The sequence below is a fragment of the Heloderma suspectum genome, chromosome 17 (assembly GCF_057233095.1).
Source record: "Heloderma suspectum isolate Gila_16-S chromosome 17, 16-S_ref, whole genome shotgun sequence".
Lineage (NCBI taxonomy): Eukaryota > Metazoa > Chordata > Lepidosauria > Squamata > Helodermatidae > Heloderma > Heloderma suspectum.
In genome coordinates, this window is record NC_139474.1 from 12,177,987 (window position 1) to 12,201,492 (window position 23,506).

General features: G+C 53.4%; 2 protein-coding genes across 8 annotated transcripts in view; both read right to left on the reverse strand.

The window, feature by feature from the left end:
• The window catches only part of EFNA3 (ephrin A3), a 57,071-nt gene extending 39,680 nt beyond the window's left edge, over nt 1-17,391 (reverse strand). For all 3 annotated transcript variants that reach the window (XR_014786344.1, XM_084824649.1, XM_084824648.1), the window contains exon 1: nt 17,145-17,391. Coding sequence is in view for 2 of the 3 variants with exons in the window: in XM_084824649.1 (XP_084680775.1) it covers nt 17,145-17,272 (128 nt within the window). In the remaining variant the exon portion in view is untranslated. The remainder of the gene's footprint in view (nt 1-17,144) is intronic.
• Nucleotides 17,392-18,555: 1,164 nt separating this feature from the next.
• The window catches only part of LOC146334514 (uncharacterized), a 39,292-nt gene continuing 34,341 nt past the window's right edge, over nt 18,556-23,506 (reverse strand). For 2 of the 5 annotated variants that reach the window (XR_014786346.1, XR_014786348.1), the window contains 3 exons: nt 21,078-21,179; nt 19,969-20,171; nt 18,563-19,032 (listed from right to left, as the gene is read on the reverse strand). Coding sequence is in view for 1 of the 5 variants with exons in the window: in XM_084824650.1 (XP_084680776.1) it covers nt 20,071-20,171; nt 21,078-21,216 (240 nt within the window). In the remaining 4 variants the exon portion in view is untranslated. Of the gene's footprint in view, nt 19,033-19,968; nt 20,172-21,077; nt 21,217-23,506 lie in introns of all 5 variants that reach the window. The other 3 variants (XR_014786349.1, XM_084824650.1, XR_014786347.1) reach the window with 2 other exon arrangements.

Consider the following 23,506-nt stretch of genomic DNA (forward strand, 5'->3'; position numbering starts at 1 on the left):
GAGCAGTAGCAACACGACAGGAGGACCACACGCACTATATTCTTTTATTTACACCTGCCCGATGAAGAATCCCATGGAACTCTGCAGCTCGTGCAAAACACTGCGAATGGTGGTCGATCCTACGAACGGTTTGGGCTTTTCTTTTTCTTCCCGCTTGCCTTCCCCCACCCCACCCCAAAGCAAAGAAACAAAACCAAACCCGAACTAAATAAAGCTAAAATATCCACCCTGATACACTGATGTTGCGGATATACTCTAGTACTACTAGAGTACTACTATACTCTAGTAAGGGGAAAGGGCCAGGGTACTTCAGTAACACAGCTGCAGAGCTCTTGCCTGTGAGAAGCTACTCCTTATTTTGTTTGCCTTGTTAAGAATCTTACCATGCTCAGATCCCAGTTCGAGATTTCTTAGCCCAGCAGGTTCAGCTCTATGAATGGTGATAGACCAAAAAACAAGAAAATAATAATAAAAAAAGAGACAGAAACTGGTGCGAGGGGTGGGGAGAGAGAGAACGGCTTTCCTTGACAGGATTAAGATGAATGCAGTGGAAAAAACCCTTTAATCTCCACCCTGGGGTTAATCTGGATTAAACTCCCCCCACCCCTTGCTGATCTGGATCGAAGGCTGCTGCTTGCTACTGGCGGCGGCTTGAGGTGCTAAAACCGCACCGCACCTCTGTGATCTCCTGCCAGCCCCCCCCCCCCAATTTGAACCCCACCTTGCTGCCCTCAATGTGGATTCCTCCCCTGTTGTGAAAAGGGCAGGCTCCTTGAACTGGTATTAAAATGAGGGATTTTCTCCCTCTGATGTGTAATCCCTCTTTAAACAGGTACAAAAGGGTAGGATGGTGGTGTTTACACAGTAGCAAATGCCGCCACTCACAGGAGGAACATAGGAAGCCTCCTTCTACTGAATTGGACCATCGGTCCATCTAGCCCAGTATTGTCAACACTGACTGGCAGCAGCTCTCCAGGGTTTTAGGCGGGGGCGGGGGAGTCTTTCCCTGCCCAATCTGGAGATGCTGGGGATCGAACCTGGATCGAACCTGGGATGTTCTGCATGGAAAAAGCATGGGATCTCCCGCTGAGCTACAGCCCTTCCCCTAAAAATAAACTAAGATTCCAGTCCTAATGACCGTGAAGAAGGGTTGATTTACAAAGGAACATCGGAAGCTGCCTTCTACCAAACCGGACCAACAGTCCATTTAGCGTGGTACTGCCTACACCAGGGCTGGGCAGAATTTAGGCTTGCGAGCCCTGCTGTCTTTTTTCACTTGTTCCACCAGCCGGAGCTGGGCATAAAATAGAAACTCGGGGAGGGGGAACATAGAATTGCAGAGCAAGGTGCCTCTGAGCTTTTGCTAAGCTCAGGAATTTGTTTTCATTACCAAAACTGGGGCTCGTACATATGTCTGCTCCCATTCCCACCCCCAAACTGCCTTGGTTTCAGCAGCCTAATTTAGGCAGGAGGGGGAAAAGGCAGTTTATTTTCATTACTGTTAAAACCATTGCTCAGTAAATCCTTACTAACCTACTGCCATTGTTAAACAACTGGGAGTCAGAAATCCTAGCTGACCCACTGCCAATCCCCCAGAGATTCACCATCTGCCACAGTCCAACTCCACCACACTGCACTTTAAACCACCCCATTGTGCCATTTTATAGCATTTCTCCACGCAGGTCTGCTGCCATCTGGGAAGACCCGGGTTCAAATCCCAACTCAACCACAGAGCCAGCCAAGTGATCTTGAACCAGTCTTCCCCCCCCACACACACACACCATTATACACACACACACTCCCTAAGCTACCTCACAGGGGTTTTGTGAAAATAAAAGGTGGAGGTGGGGAGAAACAGGTACATGCTCCACAGTGGACAGGCTGGCGGGATGTAAACAGGATTAAAAACAAATGAATAAAAATGGGCTCTCAACTTGCCAGCTGAAAAGGCTTGATTTTAGACTGGGAAGATGTGAGAAATGAACCTACCAAGCCCAGCATGCCACTGTACGGACTGGAAGGAGGAGAGACCAGAAAAGAGAAGGGTTTGCCTCCCCTGGGGGCTGCTGCGCCTCCACAAAAAAGAGCGTTGAAATTATCCAGTCTCACCCAGTATCGTGCAGAGATGTGGCAGATCCTCCCACCTCCACTAAGAGGCTGATCGGAAGGGGGAACAAGCCCAGAACACAGAATCATACAGAGAGATAGCAGGACAGGCACAGGGACACCATTATTTCTCTACAGTGCACTTGTTTGGCGATTCACCTGACATGTGGTTGGCGAATTCCTGAAAGAAAAGGGGCAGAGCGCCACCCTGATCCAGCATACAGATTCTCACATATTTGCTTTTTCTCATTTTCAGGGAGCGCACCTTAGCAGAGAGAAAACCAGGCAGCGCCAGAGGATCCAAACGCTGCTTTTGGCTTCCCATGCCTCTGTGCAAAGAAAGACGAGGGAACAAGACCAAATTTCACACAGGTCGCGAACAGCGACTGTAACACAATGGAGAGCGAAAACGAGGTGTTCTGGGGAGGAGATGGTGTGAAATGCACGCGCACAGCGAGGGCAACATGCTGCCTGCCTCGCACAACGGCGCCACATCACAACAAATGCGTTGGTCTTTACGAAACCACCTGGCTCGGTCACGGTCTTGGCTACAGCCCAAAGCAACCATTTCCAAACTGTGCATCTTTGGGATACAGTAGCGCACTGCAAGGAACGAATAGAAACCATCTAAAGGCTCCTGTGAGCTCAAAAGAACCCACCTGCAGAGCCACCCCCTACCGCATCTCGGTATGATTTCCAGGGCCATTTGCTCCACTCCAGCTAGCCTCCGGCATGCTGAGGTGCCTCCACACGGGATGAACCTGGATCACATGCAAAATGCCCCTGCTTTTGGATGAGACTACCTGCCGCACCTCTGGAAGGAAGTTGGCCTAGGGCAGGGACTCTGGCAGAAACAGAACAAGTAGCCTCATACAACAGCAGGCCGTTCTGCCACATCAGGTGCAACTGAATGAAAATGAAAAGAAAATAATAACAACTGGATCCCGAGCTGGCATGGGACTGAGCAGGGCAAGCAATCGGGAGTGGCTTTTCAACAGGCCTCCTAGTGGGTGTGGACGACTGAGCCAAACATGTAGCCTGCCCGCTACATCTGCTGGCCCAGCGGGGGCTTTGCTGAGCCACCTGGTTCAGCCACCAGAGAAGACAGCCTGGCCTCAGTGGACGCAGAATGCATCAAGCTGCCCTTGTACAGAGTCCAACCAGCCTGGTTGCTCCTTCCAGCCTGGGATTTATCACCTGCTCGGACTGGTGGCACCTCTCCAAAGCCTCAGGGAAGCGCTCTTTCCTGGTCCCGCTGGAGATGCCGAGCACTGACCCTGGAACCTTCTGTGTGCAAAGCGGATGCTCTAGTTGCTGAGCTACACAGTCCTTCCTCATCTCTGTAGCTCCTGTCCACATTTACCACTCCTCTCCTCCCCCCCCCACTCCCCCCCCCAGTTTTCCTTCCCTTCTCCATGTCCAAACTGTTTGCCCAACTGGACCAAGCACTGTCTATTCCAGCCTGCCCCAATCTGGTGCCCTCCAGATGTTTTGGACTTCAACTCCCAAGAGCCCCAGCCAGCAGGGCCAACAGCCAGGAATGCTGGGAGCTGTAGTCCGGAACACCTGGAGGGCACCAGGTGGGGTAGGCAGAAGGCAGATCTCCAAATGTGTTGGACTTCAACTCTCATCAGCCCCAGCCAGTATGGCCAGTGGTAAGGGATGCTGGGAGTTGCAGTCCAAAACATCTAGACAGCTACTTTCTGCCTGACCCCCTAGTCTAGACTGGTTGGCAGTGGATCTCCAGGATCCCAGACAGGGAAGCAGTTTTCCTGCTGCCCGTTTAACCAGATTGAATCTGGGACCATCTGCATGCAAAGCCAGTACTATCTTATTCTAAATCAGAGCACTGGTCTATGCTGCTAGTATTAGCGACTCTGGGTGGCAAAAAATCTGCAGCCTCTCTCAGTTGAGGTGTTCCGCATCGTCTGCTCACCAAGATCATTATAAGTGGGGGCGCCGGGGATCAAACCCAGGGCCCCCTGCATGCAAAGGAGGGCTCTGCCACCGAGATAGGGCCCCTGCCCCTTGCACGAACCAGCAGCTGCTTCAGACTTGAAGTAAACAAAGCCTTTCTGCACACACACATATATGCATGCAACCTGCCGTTGATTTATGGCTGCCTTCTCTGACCTGGTGCCCTCCCGATGGGCTGGACTGCAACTCCCACCACCCCTGGTTGGATGAAGTGACTTGTAGTCCACCCCATCTGGAAGGCTCCAGACTGGGGAAGGCTGACTCGTGGGATTTATTGTCTGCCAGTGGTCAGTAACTTAGATGAGAAAAAAGGACAATATTACACCAATTCACGGAGAGCTGTACTGATAGTGGCAGCTACATGGAACCACCACCAGCCCTGACCCAGGATAGCTCAGTGGTACAGCATCTGCTTGGCATGCAAAAGGTCACAGGTTCGATCCTGGGCATCTCCAGTAGGGGGGGCTCTTTCAGCCCAAGGGCCGCATTCCGTTTTGGAGAAGCTCTCGGGGGCCGCATTCCAGTGGTGGGCGGGGCTGAATGCCAAAGGGACGTGGCCAAAACCACCAAAAATACCAGCATATTTTAGCTTGATGCTTTTGTTACCAATAACTAAGCCCCAGGAAACCACCAAACAATCAGCAGTCAGGGGAAAGGGGAGGAGCCAGGGAAGGGGTGTGGCCTCTGGGGGACCCAGGAAGGCCAGATACGGCCCGCCCGCCTGGGGGCCCCAGCCCTGCGTTAAAAGGATCAGGCGGCAGGTATCAGGAAAAATCCTTCTCTGCTCAAGACCTCCTGAAGAGGCAGACCAGGGGTAAGCAGGAGGTAGATCTGGATCCACTGGTAGATCTCTGGGTGACCTTGCAGTAGATCGGTAAGGATTTCTGACTTGTCATTGTTTAACAACAGCACCACCAAAATGACTCACCTTCATCCCTCGCCTTTAACTATATTGCCGAAATGAAGAAAACTAGGGAGGAACTAGGAGGAACCAGGAGTGGATTTTTGTGTGCAGAAGAAATGCAAGCTCTGCTTGGTTCTGGGACTCCAAACAAAGTCCTGGGCGGAGAATTACTCAGGCCACGTGGCTATCTTTCAGCTCAGCTCCAGTGGATGGATCTTCTTTGGGTTGCAGTAAAACGCAAAGCAGATCCCGAAAAGCCTGTAGAACAATACCGGGCTGGATGGACCAACAGCCTGACTTGGTCTAAGGTGGGGCTTTGGGGAGCCCGAGCAAGGACCAAACGGCTTGGCAGGAGCAAGAACACCTGCTTCCCCTGCTACCCGAACTCCTTTTAACTGGGGAGGTTGTGGATCTACTTATTTTGTTATTTTATTTAACGTATTTGCACCCCTCTCTCTTCACCCTTCTTCAAAAAGTCTCCCAGAGTGGCTTTTATGTGCACCATAAAAACAAGACAATCCCTACCCCTGGTGGCTTGCAACTGCTAAATGACATGACACAAAAGGAAAAGGGGAGCAAGAGGGAAGAGGAAAAAAAGCAAGCAAGCTTCAGTACCAGTTCTTTCCAGTTAAACAATAGCTCTTAGCATGACCTGGTGGAATGGAAATCTGGGAGCTTCTGCGGGTGTAGTAGGCGTTCGACCTTTGAGCTACAGCCCTTCCCCTCAAGCCCCAGGCAGATGCCCTCTACTGTGGGCAGGGTGTATGTGTGTAGGCCAGTCCTGGAAGCACCTCCATAGCCACTGGCTCTCCTCCGCCTGACACACACACACCTCTGATGCTGTCCTCTTCTTTCTCCACCCCTGCCTTGTTCATTTTTACCAGAACTGTTTCAAACATGGCAAAACTTCTACAGAGGACACTTCCGCACGGGGCATTGGACACCAAGCCGCAAACAAACTGCCATGTGCGAGGCTCACACGCATATCATTGCAAGGAAGGATGCAGGGATCTCTGAGCGAGTGCAGCTTCCCAACGCTGGTGCGCACGCCAAAACACCCAGGCCGCGAGATGCGCAGCTCTCCCATGTCTACGAGTAGGAATTGGGTCACACGGCCTTTATAAACACGGATCAGGGACTGCTCGCTCCTCTTCTGTCTCCGGGATCTAGCACATTTGTGGTGGAGGGGGGGCAGTGACGTGGCAGCAGAAATGGAGCATTACTGGACAGGGTAGTAAGATGCAGAGGAGGGGGACAGACATGGCCTGCCACGAAGCAAGGGAGGGAGAGACATGGAAAGGAAAGCAAGGACAGAACACACCTCTCCTTTCAGCAGTGCCACCCCAGCCACTGAGAAACAGCACACACCCAGCCAGCCACCCACAGTTGCCTCCCCGCACCCTGCTCTTGTGAAAGGTTCAAAGACGCCTAGGTGTGCCCAAAGGAGAATTGCTGGAGAGGCCAGGGATGGCAGAGGAAAAAGCAAAGATGTGCCAGCAGACAGCCTGAGAGAGAGAGAGAGAGAGAGAGAGAGAGAGAGAGTATATATATAAGACACCATTGTAATCAGGGATACCTAAAAGAACCTTCCCTAACCTGATGACCTTACAATGTATCAGACTACACCCCTCATCATTCCCAGGTGACACGGCCAGGGATTGGGAATGATGGGAGTTGTAGCCTCGAAACCTCTGGAGGGCACCAGGTTGGAGTCCCACAATGCCTCAGCAGGGCCAACTTTAGACATTTTGGTGCCTGAGGCGAAGAACAAGATGGCGCCCTTCCCCATTCCCTGTACAAAAGCTGACTGGACTGGCAGTTGAATCTTGGGACAGCATCTTCCACTGCACCTGACGGCAGAAGGCTAGCTTAGGGAGTGCAGGGAAGGCCGCTTGGCACACAACTCTCTTGTCCGACACTTTGCTGCCGCCTCCCAGATTTTGCCACCTGAAGCAAGCACCACACTCTGCCTCATGATATTGCCAGCCACTGTGTAAGTATCAGGCCTGGATCACCGCTTTTCCCAAACAGCTGGACAGCCGCCCCCTGGGCCACGGGTGGGCCACAAACTCTAACCCAAACGTCCCACGAGGCCAAGAAAAATGACACAGAGTTTCCAGAGGGGCAGCCGTGCTGTGGAGCAGACTCTAGCTCATGACTGCAGAAGCTCAGGGCTGGGGCCAAGTCTGGCCCAACTGGAGTTCCTCATATGGCCACGTCCCTTGTCCTGGCCCCACCTACTTTCCCCCCCCCCCACTGCTTGTTTGCTGATTTCCTGGCTTTTGTGCAGTTTTTTCCCCATTCTAAAAAGTTGAAATGCCTCTCTTAAGGCCTACTTTCTGGCCGTAACAGCTTTAAGCTTAAATGCACTGGTATTTTTGGCCCTACCCTTTGCTCTTAGCCCTGCCCACCACGGGAATGTGGCCCCCGAGAGCTTCTCTGAAATGCAATTCGGCTCTTGGGCTGAAAGAGGTTCCTCACCTCTGGTTTAAGCCATGATACTTCTGCTAGTCTTTATAAAGCCACGGCAGGACACTTGGTTTGTTTTTCTTACACAAACCTCATGTCCCTCAGCTCGGCAGCCAAGCTGTGTAGAAATGAGCTAGGCAGAAGTGGATATCACAAAACCTCTGCCCCTGGCCACCTGCATACAGAAAGCCTTAGCCACTTACCCAGAAGGCTGTGTGCCACATTTACCCAGAAAGCTGTGCATCACATTTACCCAGAAGCCCATGCATCACATCTGTGGAGAAAGCCGTGAGCCACACTTACCCAGAAGGCTGTGCGAACACCAGAGGCGAACGCCACTGCCCCACACGTCTTCCGACCCCATTCATGGAGAACACCGCTCATAGTGATGGAGTCAGGGGGGGGTGGGACTTAGTTTACCCCAATTTGAAGCTAATTTACTATGTAAGAATTCAACCCAAATCACTGCTTAAGAACTTAAGAGGAGCCCTGCTGGACCAGACCAAAGGCCTATCTACTCCAACATCCTGATCTGACAGCAGCCAACCATATGGAACCTCACAAGCAGGATCATGAGGGCAACAGAACCCTCCTGCATGTGTTCCCCAGTATAGTACCTCTAATCGTGGAGGTAGCATATAACCATCACAGCTAGTAGCTATTGATAGCTTTTGCCCAAGATCTTGTCTAATCCCCTTTTAAAGCCATCCACATTGGTGACCACCGCTACATCTTGGGAAGCACATCTCTGGGATTAGAAGCATCTGCTTCTTACCTGAACCATGTAGCCATGTATTACTTTATGATTTTTATATATTAAAATATGTCTTATCACTCCCCAGATGTTTTGGCCTATGACTCCCATCAGGAGACCTACCCCAATTGTAATGGCTTCTAATTCAGCACAAGAGACATGCACAACTCTAGAAAAATGGTCTAGAAGAGACTACGGGCCTGCTCTAATGTTATTCCCCCTCTCATGAGAGCACCACTGAATACTCTCCCACGTGGTGCTCTGTGGGAAGGTGACAGCAACATCTAAGAGCCTTTGACCACATATGCCTACCCATATATGTATGTTTGTTTGGTAAGGAAGAGCCTTTCATGTTAATACTATTCACCTGTAGTCCACATCCCTACATTTCTTCCCTACTCCACGTAATTTAACCATTGCTAAGATCTATGGCATGACTGCTTCTACTTGGAGCACTGCTATGGTGAATAGCTCTACAGCTATGCTTGCATGGGGGCAGGAGGAGAGCGATAATGTTTAAACAGGCCCTAAGAGAGGACTCTAAGAGAGGAGAAGAAATCAACCCTGCGTGCTCATTGGAAGGACAGATACTGAAGCTGAAGCTCAAATATTTTGGCCACCTAATGCGAAGAGAAAACTCACTGGAAAAGACCCTGATGGTGGGAAAGATTGAAGGCAAAAGAAGAAGGGGACGGCAGAGGATGAGATGGCTAGATAGCATCACCGATGCAATGAATATGAACTTGAGCACACTTCGGGAGACAGCGGAGGACAGGAAGGCCTGGCGTGCTATCGTCCATGGGGTCATGAAGAGTCGGACACGACTGAACGACTAAACAACAACAACAAAGAGAGGACTCAGATATCCAAGTGAGAACCAAGGCACAAATGTCCCTGAGCACACACATATTCTGAGATGCTTCTCTCAGAATGCGCGGCGAAAACAGCTTCTCTGGAACCACCTCCAATGTGGGGAAAAAAACTCCTGGTCTGTGGTAGCCTGACGCATCAAGGAGCAGAAAAAGAAGGAAAAAAAAGACTTCTAGCCTACCACATGCCCTTCCCTTGAAGGTCAGAATCAGCTCATCTGTTGAATCATTCCAAAATCAGGAGAACATGTTCACAAGGGACATGTAAAATATTGCTTGTGCATTACGTTCAGCTCCGCAACAATGGCGCGCACACGCACATCAAGCGACATACCGCACATGCCCAGATGCTGATATTGTGAGGCTCTTTATTATGGCGGCCCTTTGCTTGTTAGCATGAGAGGGGATGTGCCCCCAAACTTCCTGTTTCTCTATAGCAAATATGGTAGCCGATAAGACATGATGCACACCATACACAGATGTGCGCACATGGAAGAGGCATGTGACTACTTGTAAACCTGTGCCTGGGCTGTACCTCTTCCAGAGCACAGGTAGGGAAACCTCAGCCAGGGATTATGGGAATTGCAGTCCAAAAGTTTTAGTATTTTAACTGTTCTTGGTGTTATTGTTTTAAGGTTTTGTTGTTTTAAATTGTTGCACACCGCCTCGAGGGCTTTTTAGCAGATAAGACGGCCTATACATGTTAATAAATAAAACATCTGAAAGGCACCAGGTGGCCTAGTCTGGACCTAGGAGGTCACAACAGAAGTGATATTCAAGCCAGGAACTTCCTGATTTGCAGTTCAACCTCTTCACCGCTACGCTACTCCATATCTTTTAGCAGCCTGTATTGGCAGTAGTTTCAAATCATTCATCAATTGTTGAAAAGCGGCACCACTCCCAGAACTGACCAATTCTCCCAGAACCTCAGAGCTGCTCACACAGGTCCCAAAGTATTTGACTGTCTGGACAGCCGTGACTTTTAATATGTCATAGGAACAATGGAAGCTGCCTTATACAGAGTCAGAACTTTGGTCCATTTTGCCCAGTATTGTTGACACTGACAGGCAGCAGCGGCTCTCCAGGGTTTCAGGCAGGGGTTTTTCCAGCCCTACCTGGAGGGGCCAGGGATTGAACCCAAGACCTTCTGCATGCAAAGCAGGGGCTCTACCACTGAGCCATGCCCCCTCCAACATGTCACTGTCACACATTACAGATTCTTAATCCAAGAGGCTCATCTATGTAAGATGTGGCGTGTATCCTGGCCGTAGGTGTGATGCAGGTGTGACAATCATGTACACAGGCTTGGTTTGTTTGTTTGACTTATTGCTCAAATCTGAATCCTGCTCTTCCTCCAAGGAGCTCCATGCAGCATGCCTGGGGTTATTCCCTCAGCTTGGCAAACCAGTCTGCACAAGGTCCTAGTCCTCAACATCTCTACCAGCCAACCCAGCTACCCAAATCTATGACAGCAATTGGTGATCTGAAAGGAGTAAGGCAGGGTGATAGAGAAAGCAACCCACTTTTATGAAGCCTCCCTCTCCTGCCACCTGGAGAAGATTCTGACTTGCCACAGGTGACCCGGGCAAGCCCTTTTTAGTCACACATTCTACCTGTGAGGCAGGCAAGGCTACTGCAGAACGCAGGAATGTGACTTATACAAAGTTAGATCCTTGGTCCATCTAACCCTGGCTGTTGACACCTGCCTTCCCCAATGCGGTGTCTCCACATGTTTTGGACCAGAACTCCTATCAGCCCCAACCTGCATGGGCAATAGTCAGGACGATGGGGAAGTCTGGTCTACACTGACTGCCACTGGCTCTCCGGGGTTTCAGACAAGAGTTTTCTCCAGGCCTACCCTGACATGCTGAGCATTGAACCTGGGACCTCCTGTGTGCAAATTCAGTGCTCTCCCACCGAGCTACAGCCCTTCCCCTAAACATAAAATAAGGGTACAATCCTATGCATGTTGAGAAGGAAAAAAGGACTTCAACTCCCAGCATGCCCCAGCCAGCTCTGCTGGGAGCTGAAGGACGTTTTTCTGTCTCAACATGCACAGGACTGTGCCTTAAGTTTCCGGTCCCCACAGTTCTGAATACAGAGTTGAATTAAACAGGAACATAGGAAGTTGCCTTCTATCACGTCAGACTCTGGGTCCATCTACTTTCTACACCAATTGACAGTGGCTCTCCAGGGCTTCAGGTGTGCGTAGTGGGGTGCGGGGGGGGGGGGAGGTGTTTTTCTCTGGAGATCCCAGGGACTGAACCCAGGACCTGTTTTATTGTTTTATTATTACATTTATATCCTGCCTTTTTTCCTCTTACAAGGAGCCCAAGGAGGCTTACCTAGTCCTTCTTGTCCTCTCCATTTTATCTTCACAATAACCCTGTGAGGTAGGTTAGGCTGAATCAGTGACTGGCCCAAAGTCTCCCTGTGAATTTCATGGCCGAGTGGGGCTAGAAGCCAGATCTCCTGAGTCCCAATCCAGCACTAACCACTATGCCACACTGGGTCTTTACATGCTTCTGCATTCTGCCACCGAGAGAGTGACCAGCCCAGGGTCACCCATTGAGCATCATGGCTGAACAGGAGTCAAACTCAGGTCTCCTCAATCCAAGTCCAAAACGGTAGCTTCCACACAACACATTCATGCACTGAGAAGCCAGGAAATCCCACACGCGAGAACATCCCACTTGGTCACGTACCTGCAGTTTGTGTGTTCATTTCCTGCACAGAAATGCCTTCTAAGTATGAATTTGATCACTGTGGATCAGCCCATGAAAATGCAATATTCCCCCCAGCAAAAACAAAACAAAAAACCACCTGTACAGGAGTCTTCCCCAACCTGTCGCCCTCCAGACATGTGGGACTACAACTCCCATCCCTGGCCATACTGGCCAGGGATGATGGAGGTTGTAGTCCAACCATTCTAGAGGATGTCGCATTGGGGAAGGCTAATCTATGGTGTTGGACCCTAAATATTCAAAGGCGGCTCCTAAAAGAATTTTTTCCCATCTCTTGCTTGGATGGCGTTATGTTGGTATTATTCTCCCGCCTGTTAAGGTAAGGTTGATTTATTTTGTGCAGCATTCCTTGGACGCACATGTTTTAATACTGCCCTCTTCTTCAAAGCCCTGAGAACTTCAAATAAATAAAATTTCAATGTCGTGTGTGTGTGTGTGTGTGTGTGTATGCGTGTGTACGTTGGCAGGAAGTTTATCCCAAATGTACTCTCCGTTTAAAGGGGTGTTTGTGGGGTGAGTTGCCCTGAGACTCAGAAATAAGGGCAAGAGATCTACAGACCTTCTGTATGAAGGACCCTTTGGGAAGACCACCGCCTAATGTCTCCTCCACCCACCCTAGACCAATCAGCAGTTCCACAGCTCATCAGCATGCCAGTCACATCTGCCCTTGTCCAGAAAACACACACACGCACACACAGACATACACCAGTGGGACACAAGGACCTGCTTCGAAAGGAAGAGGGACATAAACCCCAGAGATTTCAGGGACCAGACCACAGAACTGCTGCAGGGAGACTGACAAACAACCTCATCCCCACCGGCAGGAGAGCCTAAAAGGGATGGAGGGTGAGGCAGACAGCGTCAGCTCTGTCACCATTCCAGTACTCGTTGGGGCTGCAGAGAATCGGAATCAGAGGGGTGGGGGGAGAAAGAGGTCAGTGCTGGAAAAATCCCAGGGTCTGGTTTACCCAAGCACCTAAAATAAAACCCACTTAAGAACTGCAAGTATTATGGAACCCGGCACCCACATTTAGAACCACCAGCTCCAGGGAAAAAGAGGCCTCTTTCTGGTGATGGTGGGCTTTTATGGTGCAGGGGGGGTGCCATGGAGGGGTGGGAATAAGATGTCCCAAAGCTAACGCAGTCTCCATCCCGTGTGGGTTGGTTTCTCTCACATGCACACCTCTGCTGGGAAATGTAGGTCCAATAAGAGTGGACACAGATAAAGGCAAAGCTAGGCCACTGGGGCACATTCCACATGTATGTGTGTGTAAAGAAGGTACCGCATCAACAAGACAAGCTCATTCATCCCCAGAACCTGGGCAAAAAGAGCCTGGCCCAGCATGAATGAGAGAGGAGAAGCCGATATTAAAAAACACAAACAAGCTATGTACAGAAGGGAAGACAGCCTCCTTCATAGATCTCCAGGGGAACGGGAAAACGGTCAGCAGTCTGGAGAAGGAGAAAGGCGAGAGGAAGAAGAACCCAATCTCCAGAATTGCTCCAGGAATGGGGCAATCTCCTTGAGCCCGGGGCCCAAAGGGAGGGGTCCCGCCACAGGTCTGATCACCACCGCTGGGTCAAAATGCCTCAAGAGCAGCCTCTTCACAACAGGAGCAGGGGGGAGGGGGTGTGTGTCTCACCGAGCCTTGTTTACACCTTGCCCGACACCCAGCAGCCAGGTCCACAAGGACCAATTCCACCGATAATTTATCCCCAAAAGCCCAGCACAAGGGTACACCACCGCGCGGCTGCCACAGAGCTGGCTCTGCCGCACTGCTTCGCCATAAATATCCCCGACGCGCCGGCAACCCGCTCTGCGGCAGGGCCCCCCCTCACTTCGGCTTGCCATAAAGACAGAGGCCTAGTACCTACAGTGAGGCTTTTTGGGAGGGGGGAGGCAACCAAGCAGGAGGGCACACCAATGCCTCTCCCCACATCTCCCCAACGAAAGCAGCAATCTGGTTATTAGGGAGGTAGGCCCAAGGGGAGACAGGTAACCATGGTGGCGAGGACAGGCTCAAATTGGGGTGTTTGGCGCAGAGCGGTCACAGAAAATAAGCCAGGCCAGGCTCTTACCAGGTTAGGTGTGTTCTGTGTCCACCACCGCCAAGGAAACCCAGTGCATTGTGGGTCAGGCTCTGCAGAGCAACTGTACCTGAGCCGTTTTTTGCAGCTCCCTAGCAACCATCCTTTCACTTCCAACTGTACACCCCCCTTCCCTCCCGCCCACCACACACATCACTAAAGTCAGGCCAGGTTAGAAAGCGCTGGCCACAGGAAGGGTGGGTGGGGTGGTCCCGGCAAAGGGACCTCCACGTCAGCCGCTCTTCCATTGTGCGGTGCCCGCCAGCACCCGATTCAGAGGCACAATTTATGGGGCCTGGGCTTCCGCCTCAGAACACATTCTCAAAGGAGATGGTGCTCCCTCGACACACAAAAGAGGAGCGAGAGAGGGAACGGAGGGCGTGAGACCCAGACATGCAAGGCTGGACAGACAGACAGGCTGGGTGTGCACGTGTGTGTGTGTGGGGAGAATTAGTCGGGTGCACGCACATTCCTGCTCTGTCTCTCCCTCCTCGCTTTGGTTAATGGCCACATCTCAGAGAAAATGGAAGCCATGAATGCAAGAAGGCGCAAATGCCACCAGAGCGGGAAGCGGGTGCTGGGCCCTAGCCAATTGGGCCAAAGGAACCATGGATCCAGAGGGCCAGCTGCCTGCACTCGAACCACCTCACCACCGCTCACAGGCCCCAAGTCCAGTGCTGCCCTCTTGACACCACCACCCTGACTTCCCGCATGGCTTTGCAGCTGTGTCCCTTCCTTTGCTCCACCTTACCCCATGGGTGAGGCATTGGAGATGCAGCTCAAGAGCTGTTAACTCCCCCATTGATCTGGCTCCCCGTGGCTTCACTTGGCGGCCATGACAATTTCTAGATTATTACTTAAAAACCCTATTAATTTAAAGAGGGGGGGGATCACACGCAAAAAACAATGATGCTTCCACTGTCTCCCACGTTGCCCCCCCCTGCAAAGCACACTTTTATAGTTAAAGGGGAAGGATGGCCAGGCCAGGCACTTGTGGAACCAGTGACCGCAAAAGCCACAGAGCAGCATCTGCTACGGAGGCTCCAGACGCCATGGGGGGCAGTCCGGCCCAGAGCCAAGAGAGCAGCGGGGTCTTCACAGCAACCACCGCTGTTGACAAAAAGAGGGTGGGGGCTTCCCACACAGCTGGGAACCACATCCTGGCCACAGTTCCCACCATGCCGCCACACCGTGGCACCACGAGGAGCACCAGACAGCGTCCTCATGCATCAGCCTCCCACCGAACAAGGCTGCTGGCCACAAGTAATCCAACAGGACCACACATGAATACAGAAGAGGGAACGAACCAGGCTGGTCCAACAAGCCCCCTCCACTCTCCAAAATACAACTGCCAGCCCCCACCCCACTCCCGGGAGCTCCGACTGCAAGTTTGACTCATGTTAAATTGGGAGGGGGGGAGGCAGAAGGTTCCCTCCCCTTTTGAACTGCTTCTGACCGCCTGTGTGTTTACATGGAGCCCACCAGTCATGGGAGTGGAGCCAAATGCCCTGATTTGTGCTTCTGAAGCAAAGAAAAATGAGAAAGGGGGATGGGGTGAGATAAATATCTTTCATCTCCCCCCCCCGCACCAGCCCAGCAACCACCGCCAAAGAAAACAGGCACACTTTCCCCCCCCCCTCCCCAGGTAAGCCGTGCAGCTTTCATACCACGCGGATACCAACAGCTGGCCGCCATCACACCCCTGTTTGGTCAGCATGGGTGGGAAAAAGGGGGCTTGGCTTGGTTCCCCCCCCACACTCACACCCCGCCAGCCCCTTTTGTGCTCTCTGCAGATTTGCAAGGAAGGGCCCCAGCACAGCGGCCCCTTTCCCCAAAAGGTGGCAGGGCAGACAGGCGTGGAGGAAACGGCATATGCCCGCCCCGAGCCGCCTGCCGCCTCTAATGCCAAGCCTGGAGAGGTGGAAACGATCGGGCATCTGCCAGACAGTACGCGCACGCACACGCAGACCCCCCCCCCCCATCCCCGCATGAGTGTTCAGAAGGGACAGATTCTCCCCTGGCACCTCGCCGGTTCGGATCTGCAACAGACACCCGGCACCCTCTCTCCCCTCTCTCCCGGTTTCGCTACCTCGCCCAGTCCCCAGCGGAGGCCGGCGTTGCCTGGGCACGTGCCACAGGGCGCTCCGGGGATGGCAGGCGCACAGGGGCGCCGAGGTCCCGCACCCACAGCCTCTGCGTGTGCGCGCGCGCGCGCGCGACCAGAGGAGTCTGTGCCCGTCTCGCAGCCCACCCCCAGCCGCGACCCTGCCGGCGGTGGCCTGTCATCCGGAGTCACGCCTAGGCTCAGGGAAAAATAGGTCATGCCACACGGACACACCGCTGGGCGCTCGGCCTCCGGCGAGGGGGGCACGGCGAGGCGCTTCGCGGGAGCCGGCCCGAGGCGGCAACCCAAGGGGGCACGCCGGGCAGCGCACCCGCCCAGCCCCGGAACGGTGTTGCGGAGCGGAGGCGCCCACGGCGCACGTCCAGACAGCACGCTCTCTCGCCCCCCTCCCGACACAGAGCACCCCTCCTGCCTCTGCCCCCCCCCCGTCGGAACTAGGGAGAACCCTGAAAGGAAAACCGGCGGTGGGCAGGAGGAAGCCCCGTCTAGGGGGGCGGGGAAGGAAAGCCCAGACAGGCCCCCCCTCCACACCTCCAGCACTACGGAGCACCCCTTCTGTCTGGGTCTGGGGGGAGAAGAGGGGCAGGGCTGAATCAGAGAAACTGGAGGAAAGGAAGGGTGGGGTGAGAAGGACGAGGAGGAGAAACGGGGTGGAAAGCGGCGGCGGGGCGGAGGGAGGAGAGAAGGGGGTCCCAGTCCAGACAGCTGCCAGACTGCGGGGGGGGGGAGAAGGAGTGGGGAAGAGGAAGAGAAGCCTCCATTTCAGGCAGGGCCCTCTCTATGAAAAAGACAGACAAAAAAGCAGACACCTCCCGACACCCGCCCAAACAGCATCCCCAGGTACTGCGATGCGCGCGCGCCCCCTCCTCCAAGGACCCCGATCCCCGCAGCACGTGCCCTCGCCCGATTCTTCCCCGTGCGCGCGCGCGCCACCCCCCTCCCGACTTCGAGGCACTCCCCCCGCTGCAACGCGCGGGCGCCCGCCCCAGCCCCCCCCCCGGGGTCCAGATCCCTCCCCCTCCCCGCCAGTCCGATCTCTGTTCTCCTTGCGCCCCGATGCCCCCTCCACGCCTCGCCCGCCTCCCCTTCCCCTCCGGCCGCTACTCACTGCGGGTTGGAGCTATTCCAATGCACCGCGTGCCGGTTGCCGAGGCTGCCGGCGGGGCCGTGGCAGAGCAGCGCGAGCAGCAGGGGCAGCAGCAGCGGGGCGAGCGGGGGCAGCAGGAGCGCGGCCATCCCGCCTGCCGGAGCGCGGCGCCACGAGCGACCGAGAGCCTCGGAACGGAGAGCGGCGAGCCACAGCCGAGCCAAGAACAAGCCGCCGCCGCCGGAGCCCCCAGCGCCGCCGAGGCCCCGCCTCCCCTCCCCTCCCCGCGCGCCTCCGGCTCGGGGACCGCCCCCTCGCGCGCGCGCGCGCGCCCGCCCGCGATTTCCCACGGGCTCCCCACGCTGCGCCCTAGCCGCGCGCCCGGCTCGCCATCGAAGGGGGCTCCCGCGTGCGCTCCCGCTCCAGCCTGCCCGAAGGGGCAGTCGCCCACTGAGGAGGCGTGGCCCTGCCTGGCTACTACGCGCCGCCCCTCGGTCGACAGCTCTCCAGGCGTGGGGGGGGCTTCTGGAAAACACCCCCCGCCCCCCCACACACACACCACTTCTCCCTGCTGGTCAGAGGACAGGGCGTACGTTTGTGTCATTCCAGGCCGGGTGGGGAGAGGGCCTCTGAGCATGAGCAGAGTGCACTTTTGCTTCAGCGCATGTGGAGAACCCCCCCCCCTCCGCCGACACATACGCACAGCGCCCTTCCCTCCTTCTCCTTGTGGGTCAGAGGACAGTGTCATCCGATGCAAGACGGGCAGTCCAGGAAACCACTGCAGGGAAGGAGGGCTTCTGAGGGTGAGCTAGTGCGGTTTTGCCTCAGCATGATGGGACTGTGTCCTGCTCGCACACACCTGGCCCCCGGTTTTGAAGGTGAACGTCCATGAGGTGTCTTAAGAACGCCTCTCAAAGTTGCGCCAAGGCTGTTTATAATTCTGCGGAATAACAGGAGGAGTCGACCAACAGAGGAAAAGCAGGGCCTCTGAGTATGCACAGAGGGCTTGGTCCTCCCCCACCCCTCCACAACCTGCTTTTGAAGGCAAGGGGCTGTGAGGTTTATGAAGAATGACCCTTGAAGTTGTGCTGAGGCTGTTTTTAATTCCATGAAATAATAGGGGAAGGCAACAAGCCGAAGAAAGGAGAGCCTCTGAGCGCGTGCAGAGAGCTCCTTTGCCTCAGCGCATCATGGTTACATCCTCCCACCCCCAGGCCCCACTTTTGAAGGCAAAGGGCTATGAGGCTGATTAAGAATGCCAACTGAAGTTGTGCCAAGGCTATTTTTAATTTCATTGGGGAAGTTGATGAGCAGAGGGAAAGGGGCCTTTGAGTGTGCACAGAGAGCTTTTGCGTCTGCACATCGATGCTTCATCCTGCCCCCGGCCCCAGGTTTTGAAGTCGAGTGTCGATGAGATTAAGAACACTGCTCAAAAAGTTGTGCCAGGGCTGTTTTTAATTCCATGGAATAATAGGGGATGTTTCTGAGCAGAGGAAAAGCAGGACCTCTGAGCGTGTGCAGAGAGATTTCCCCCTTACTGTGCAAAGCTCTGAACCCCCTGAGGCCCTGCTTATGACTGCTCAGCACAGCAAGATGTGGAGTCACAGATCAAACTGGGTGCCTCCAAGCCTTGGGGGCGTTTCCCGTTGTGCCAACAATACCTGCACATCTGGTTTGTGAAAGAAAGGCGGGTTACAGGGCAACCGCTTCCAGGCTAGCTGAAGGAGCGCTCCCACTCCTGGCCCAGCAGACTGCATTTAAAAAATAATTGCTACCAGGTGGAGAACATCTGGAAGGAGAAACCGGAGGTGGTCTTTCATTCCCCAGTTTCCCCCAAACAGAGCTGGAAGCAGAGCGAACATAGCCGAGAAAGGACTGGGCCCCAGAAGCATTTTCAATGCCGGCCAACCTGAGATCATGAAAAAAGAGACTGGGTCTGAACTGCTGCATCCCTCATCGCCACAACATCTGGCCACATGTTTGAACTGCTCTCTTTCTTCCCCCATCCCCAGCTGTTATTTGTACCACCCAGCCCGACGAAGAGTTCTGTGGTGCTCAAAAGCTCGGATCCTTTGGTCGTGTTTGGGTTGGTCCTACTAAAAGTATCATTTCTTGTTTAATGAAAGAAGAGAGCACCTCTGAAGTTGTGCAGAGCATCTTCCCCATCCCAGATGGATTGCGGCCAGCCTTCCCCTCCCATGCACCCATCCCAATTTCCGAGATCAGACAGAACAGCTTCCAGGGGAAGTGGGTGCGGTTCCCTTGGCACGTCTCCTGCTTATAAAGAAGGTACCCTGGAAAGGCCAGTGGGGTGCAGTTGGCGTGGGCTCCTCCCCGGCCACATCTGCAGGGCCGAACCCCTCTTCCCAAAGACCCCTGCTGTGGGGCAGCTTCACAGATCCTGGGAGGCCTCGGTGGCTGCACCGCCCCGGGGCACCCGGGATCCCAGATGTGCTGAGCCAGGAAACTGAGAGACAGACACCTGCCACCACTGGGGAGACTCAGCACCTGCCTTGCCTGAACATGCCAGGCTGCAGCTGTGGTGGCTCAGGCATGTCAGGCATGTGGCCCAGGGCCCGGGGCCAGGGCGTGGACTCTGTGCCCGGGGATCACAGAGGAACTGTGCCCTGCTGATCACACCCTTCCTTGCCATTGGGGAAGCGCCAGCAGAGCAGCCAGCCTCACGCCAGAGACTAGGCTGCACCAGCTGCTCTCCTCGAGTGTGAGCAGGGAAATTGGAGCCGTCCGACCGGAGGCCTGGAGACGGGCAGCACCGGCACAGAGCCTGCAGGGGTGGGATCCCAGCTGGCCAAAGAGCGGGTGGGGATGTTTCCTTGTTGCCTACCTGGTTTTGATACAGTGGGAGGAACTGCTCAGCCAGCGTGGCGTGGTGGTTCGAGTGTCGGACTGGGACTCGGGGAGATCCGGGTTCTAGTCCCCATGAAGCTCACTGGGTGACGTTGGGCCAGTCACGGCCTCTCAGCTTGACGTACCTCACAGGGGTGTTGTGAGGATAAAACGGAGGGGAGGAGGGCCATGTGAGGGTTCCTTGTAAGAAGGGGAATGGTGGGATATATATGTAATAATAAAAAGTAAAAATAAATGCAAGACTTCTTTTCACCGGGCCTCAGCTTTGGGCTAATGTGACGGGGGGCCTCTACCTTTAGGGGAAGGTGACGCAGCTGTGTTTGGTCAGTAGCGTAGTTAGGCAATTTTAGGCTCTGGATTTATCGGTCTTATGCTTCCCGCCCACCCTTTAGATGGTAATACATATAACTTCCCTGGCTTCGAGATGTAGTAAGTCCTGCTGCTGACGTATTCTGCTGAGTAGGGCCCCTGGACGTATGCCTGAAAGTCCTGTCCTGACGGCATCACTGGGACAGGATTCCTCCCCCTCCACGTTACAGGTGGCAGGGTGGGAGCCTCACTGGTGGTTGCTCTTAATTTATTGACGCAGCACCACCACCACCGCTCATGACGCTTTAGCGAGTAACCAGGAGACAGCAGATACCGGCCTTGCGGACCATACGGTCTAAAGAAGATGAGCTCAATTCATTTCCAGATCTGACTGGGGGGCGGGGTGGGGGTGATCCGGCAGGAAGCGCTGTGCGTGCACGGCTGCCTTTCACGACAAGACGGCACCTGCAGGAGACTTTCCTGGTGGATGGTGCCCCTTCTTCCTTAAGAGGAATGCCCGTTTGGATTTTCTGCCTCAGGCACCAAGTAGAACCTGTAATGGGTGCCTCTGGGCATGTGCAGAATAGAGAAAATGCTCCTGCTGGCTTATGTAAATCAAGACTAAATACACATATTTAAATCAATAAGGAAAGCGTTCAGATCGAAAGAATGTAATGTCTGACCTCCCTGGCCTGGAGCACTACAACTCCCATCACCCCCAGCCTGCAAGGTCAGGGAGATGGCAAAAAGGAACCTCTATGTACAGAATTAGCATACCTTTGAAGAGCAGATCCTGGGAATAGCAACCACCTCCTTCATCACGCCCTGTATCAGAATTGAGCACCGCCAGGAACACAGTGTGGCTCGATGGATCCTGGCCTGTCCAAGCAAAGGAAGTCTTCAGCCCTTGCCCCATCTGTATAAATTAATCCCCACTTTACAATAAAATAGATCAATCAATTACAGATCTCCCCCAAAACAACAAAGAGTCTTGTAGCACCTAAGAAATGGACACGTTTATTCTGGCCGGAGCTTTTGCAGACGCTGCCCGCTTCATCGGATGCTTGTAGTGTTGGCAGGCTTATATTTGGCAGGCTGACATTTGAGATTAATACTTCATACCTCTGATGAAGTGGACAGTGTCCATAGAAGCTTATGCCAAAATAAATGTGGTTGTCTTTAAGGTGCCACAAGACTCTTGGTCATTTTTTGCTGCAGTGGACTAACATAGCAACCACTCTGGGGATCTGCCCAAGTTGGTCTAGATGGAACGCCCATGTCCAGCGGCACTGGACTTCTCCAAACTGGCTGTTGGGCGGGCAGCAATCAGGGGCGCCATTAGGGCAGGAATGTGGGGCAGAAGTGTGGGGGGGCCCTCTCAGCAAAATGAGCGGGGGTGGGGTGGGCTTAGCACATTTTGAAGCAAGTAAAACACATTACCATCTAAAGACGGGGGTAATAATAGGACCTGTCAGTCCAGAGTGTCAAAGTTCCAAAATGCACCACTGCAAACAATGCATATGTGTGTGGCGGGGCAGGGAGAAGCCGTTTCTTTTCATGCCCTGCTTCTGGCCTGGCTGGCAGCATTGGGTTGGCTACTGTAGGGAGGGAGTTGGCATGCCAGACAAGATGGACTCATGGCTGGATCCGGAAGGCCTCTCTTTATAAAACCCGGCTTTTCCAAAGAGCCTTGATCCTACAGGCATGCTCAGAATTAGGCAACTTTCCCAATATTTAGTGGTACCACATAGTGGTCATTTGGGACCCCATGGTTTATGCGCGTGCACACGCACACACCGCTTTAGATCCGGGGTATTAGATCCAGGATATTAGATCAGGGATATTAAATCAAGGATTAGGGATTAGATCTGGGATTAGATATTAGGTATTAGATTACATTAGGTATTAGATCAGGGATATTAGATCAGGGATTTGGTATTATATCAGGGATATTAAATCAGGGATTAGGGATTAGTTCAAGTATTAGATTAGGTATTAGATATTAGGTATTAGATCAGGGATATTTAGATCAGGGAAACTTGTGATATTTTGGCCTACAGCTCTCATGATTTCTCACCCTTGGCACTGCTAGCAAGGGCTGATGGGTGTTGTAGGCCAAAACATCTGGAGAGCCACAAACAGCACACCCCTGCTTTAGATGGCAACATGGACTACTTCTCTAACTTCAAAGTGTGCTAAACCAGCCCTGCTGCTGTATATGTGGGGGGAGGCACCTCCCCCTGCAACTGTTGGCAGTGGAGATGGCGCTGTTGGCCACATCCACAGGATGACAGCCCACCCCACAGGATCCTGTGCCCCCTGCCCTCAAGCCCTCCTTGATTCCCAGGTTGTTCTAGTTCTCGGCTTGCCCGCTGGTTCCTCTTCCCACCTTTCAGCAACAAATCGCGGACTGCCCCCTACCAGCCCCCTCGCCTTTGGATTGTGGCTGCTTGTAAAAAGGACTCCAAAGGCGCCTTCCTCCTTGCTGAAACTGACGGCAACTCCCTTAATAGATGCCCCAGCTCCTTCCTTGTTGGCGAACAGAGCAAAAGGCAACGCACGTCATGCGCGGTGCTCCTGAGTTTAAACCTCTGGAATGATCAAAGGGCGTGGTTTATGTCAGTATGAGTGCGGTGGTGTCGTGATGGTGGGACTTCCAAGGCAGCAGAACAAACAGGAGGGGCCTTTGAAGACGACTCCCGTCAGCCGCAGCCAGCATGGCAGGGATGATAGGAGTTGTAGTCCAAATAATCTGGAGGGCACCATGCTGGGGAAGGCTGACTGGAGGAGGAGGAGTTGCCAAAAGCAGGGAGCACGCCTTCCCTCCCCTGTATCATGGCTCCTAAAAGCACCCTTCAACTCCCCTCCCCGCACATAATTTATTAGTTATTATTTACAGCATTTATATCCCTGCTCTTCAGCCCAAAAAGGTTCCCAATGCAGTTTACAAAGATTAATAATAAGACAGCCCCTCCCTTCCAGCTTACCATCGGAAAGACATGACACAAAAGGAAAAGGCATTGGGAGGGAAGAGGGAAAAAAGCAGCCGCAAAACTCAGGCACTGGTTCTTGATTTCAGTGTTCTTATATATGTTCTTTCTGGCAGGGAAGGGGGAAACAAGCACCCTGCAGCTATTCTGATCTATGGGGTCAGGTCGGTCTCCTCCTTGCTGTGATGTTTATCTCTTGTTTCAGGGCCCAGTTGA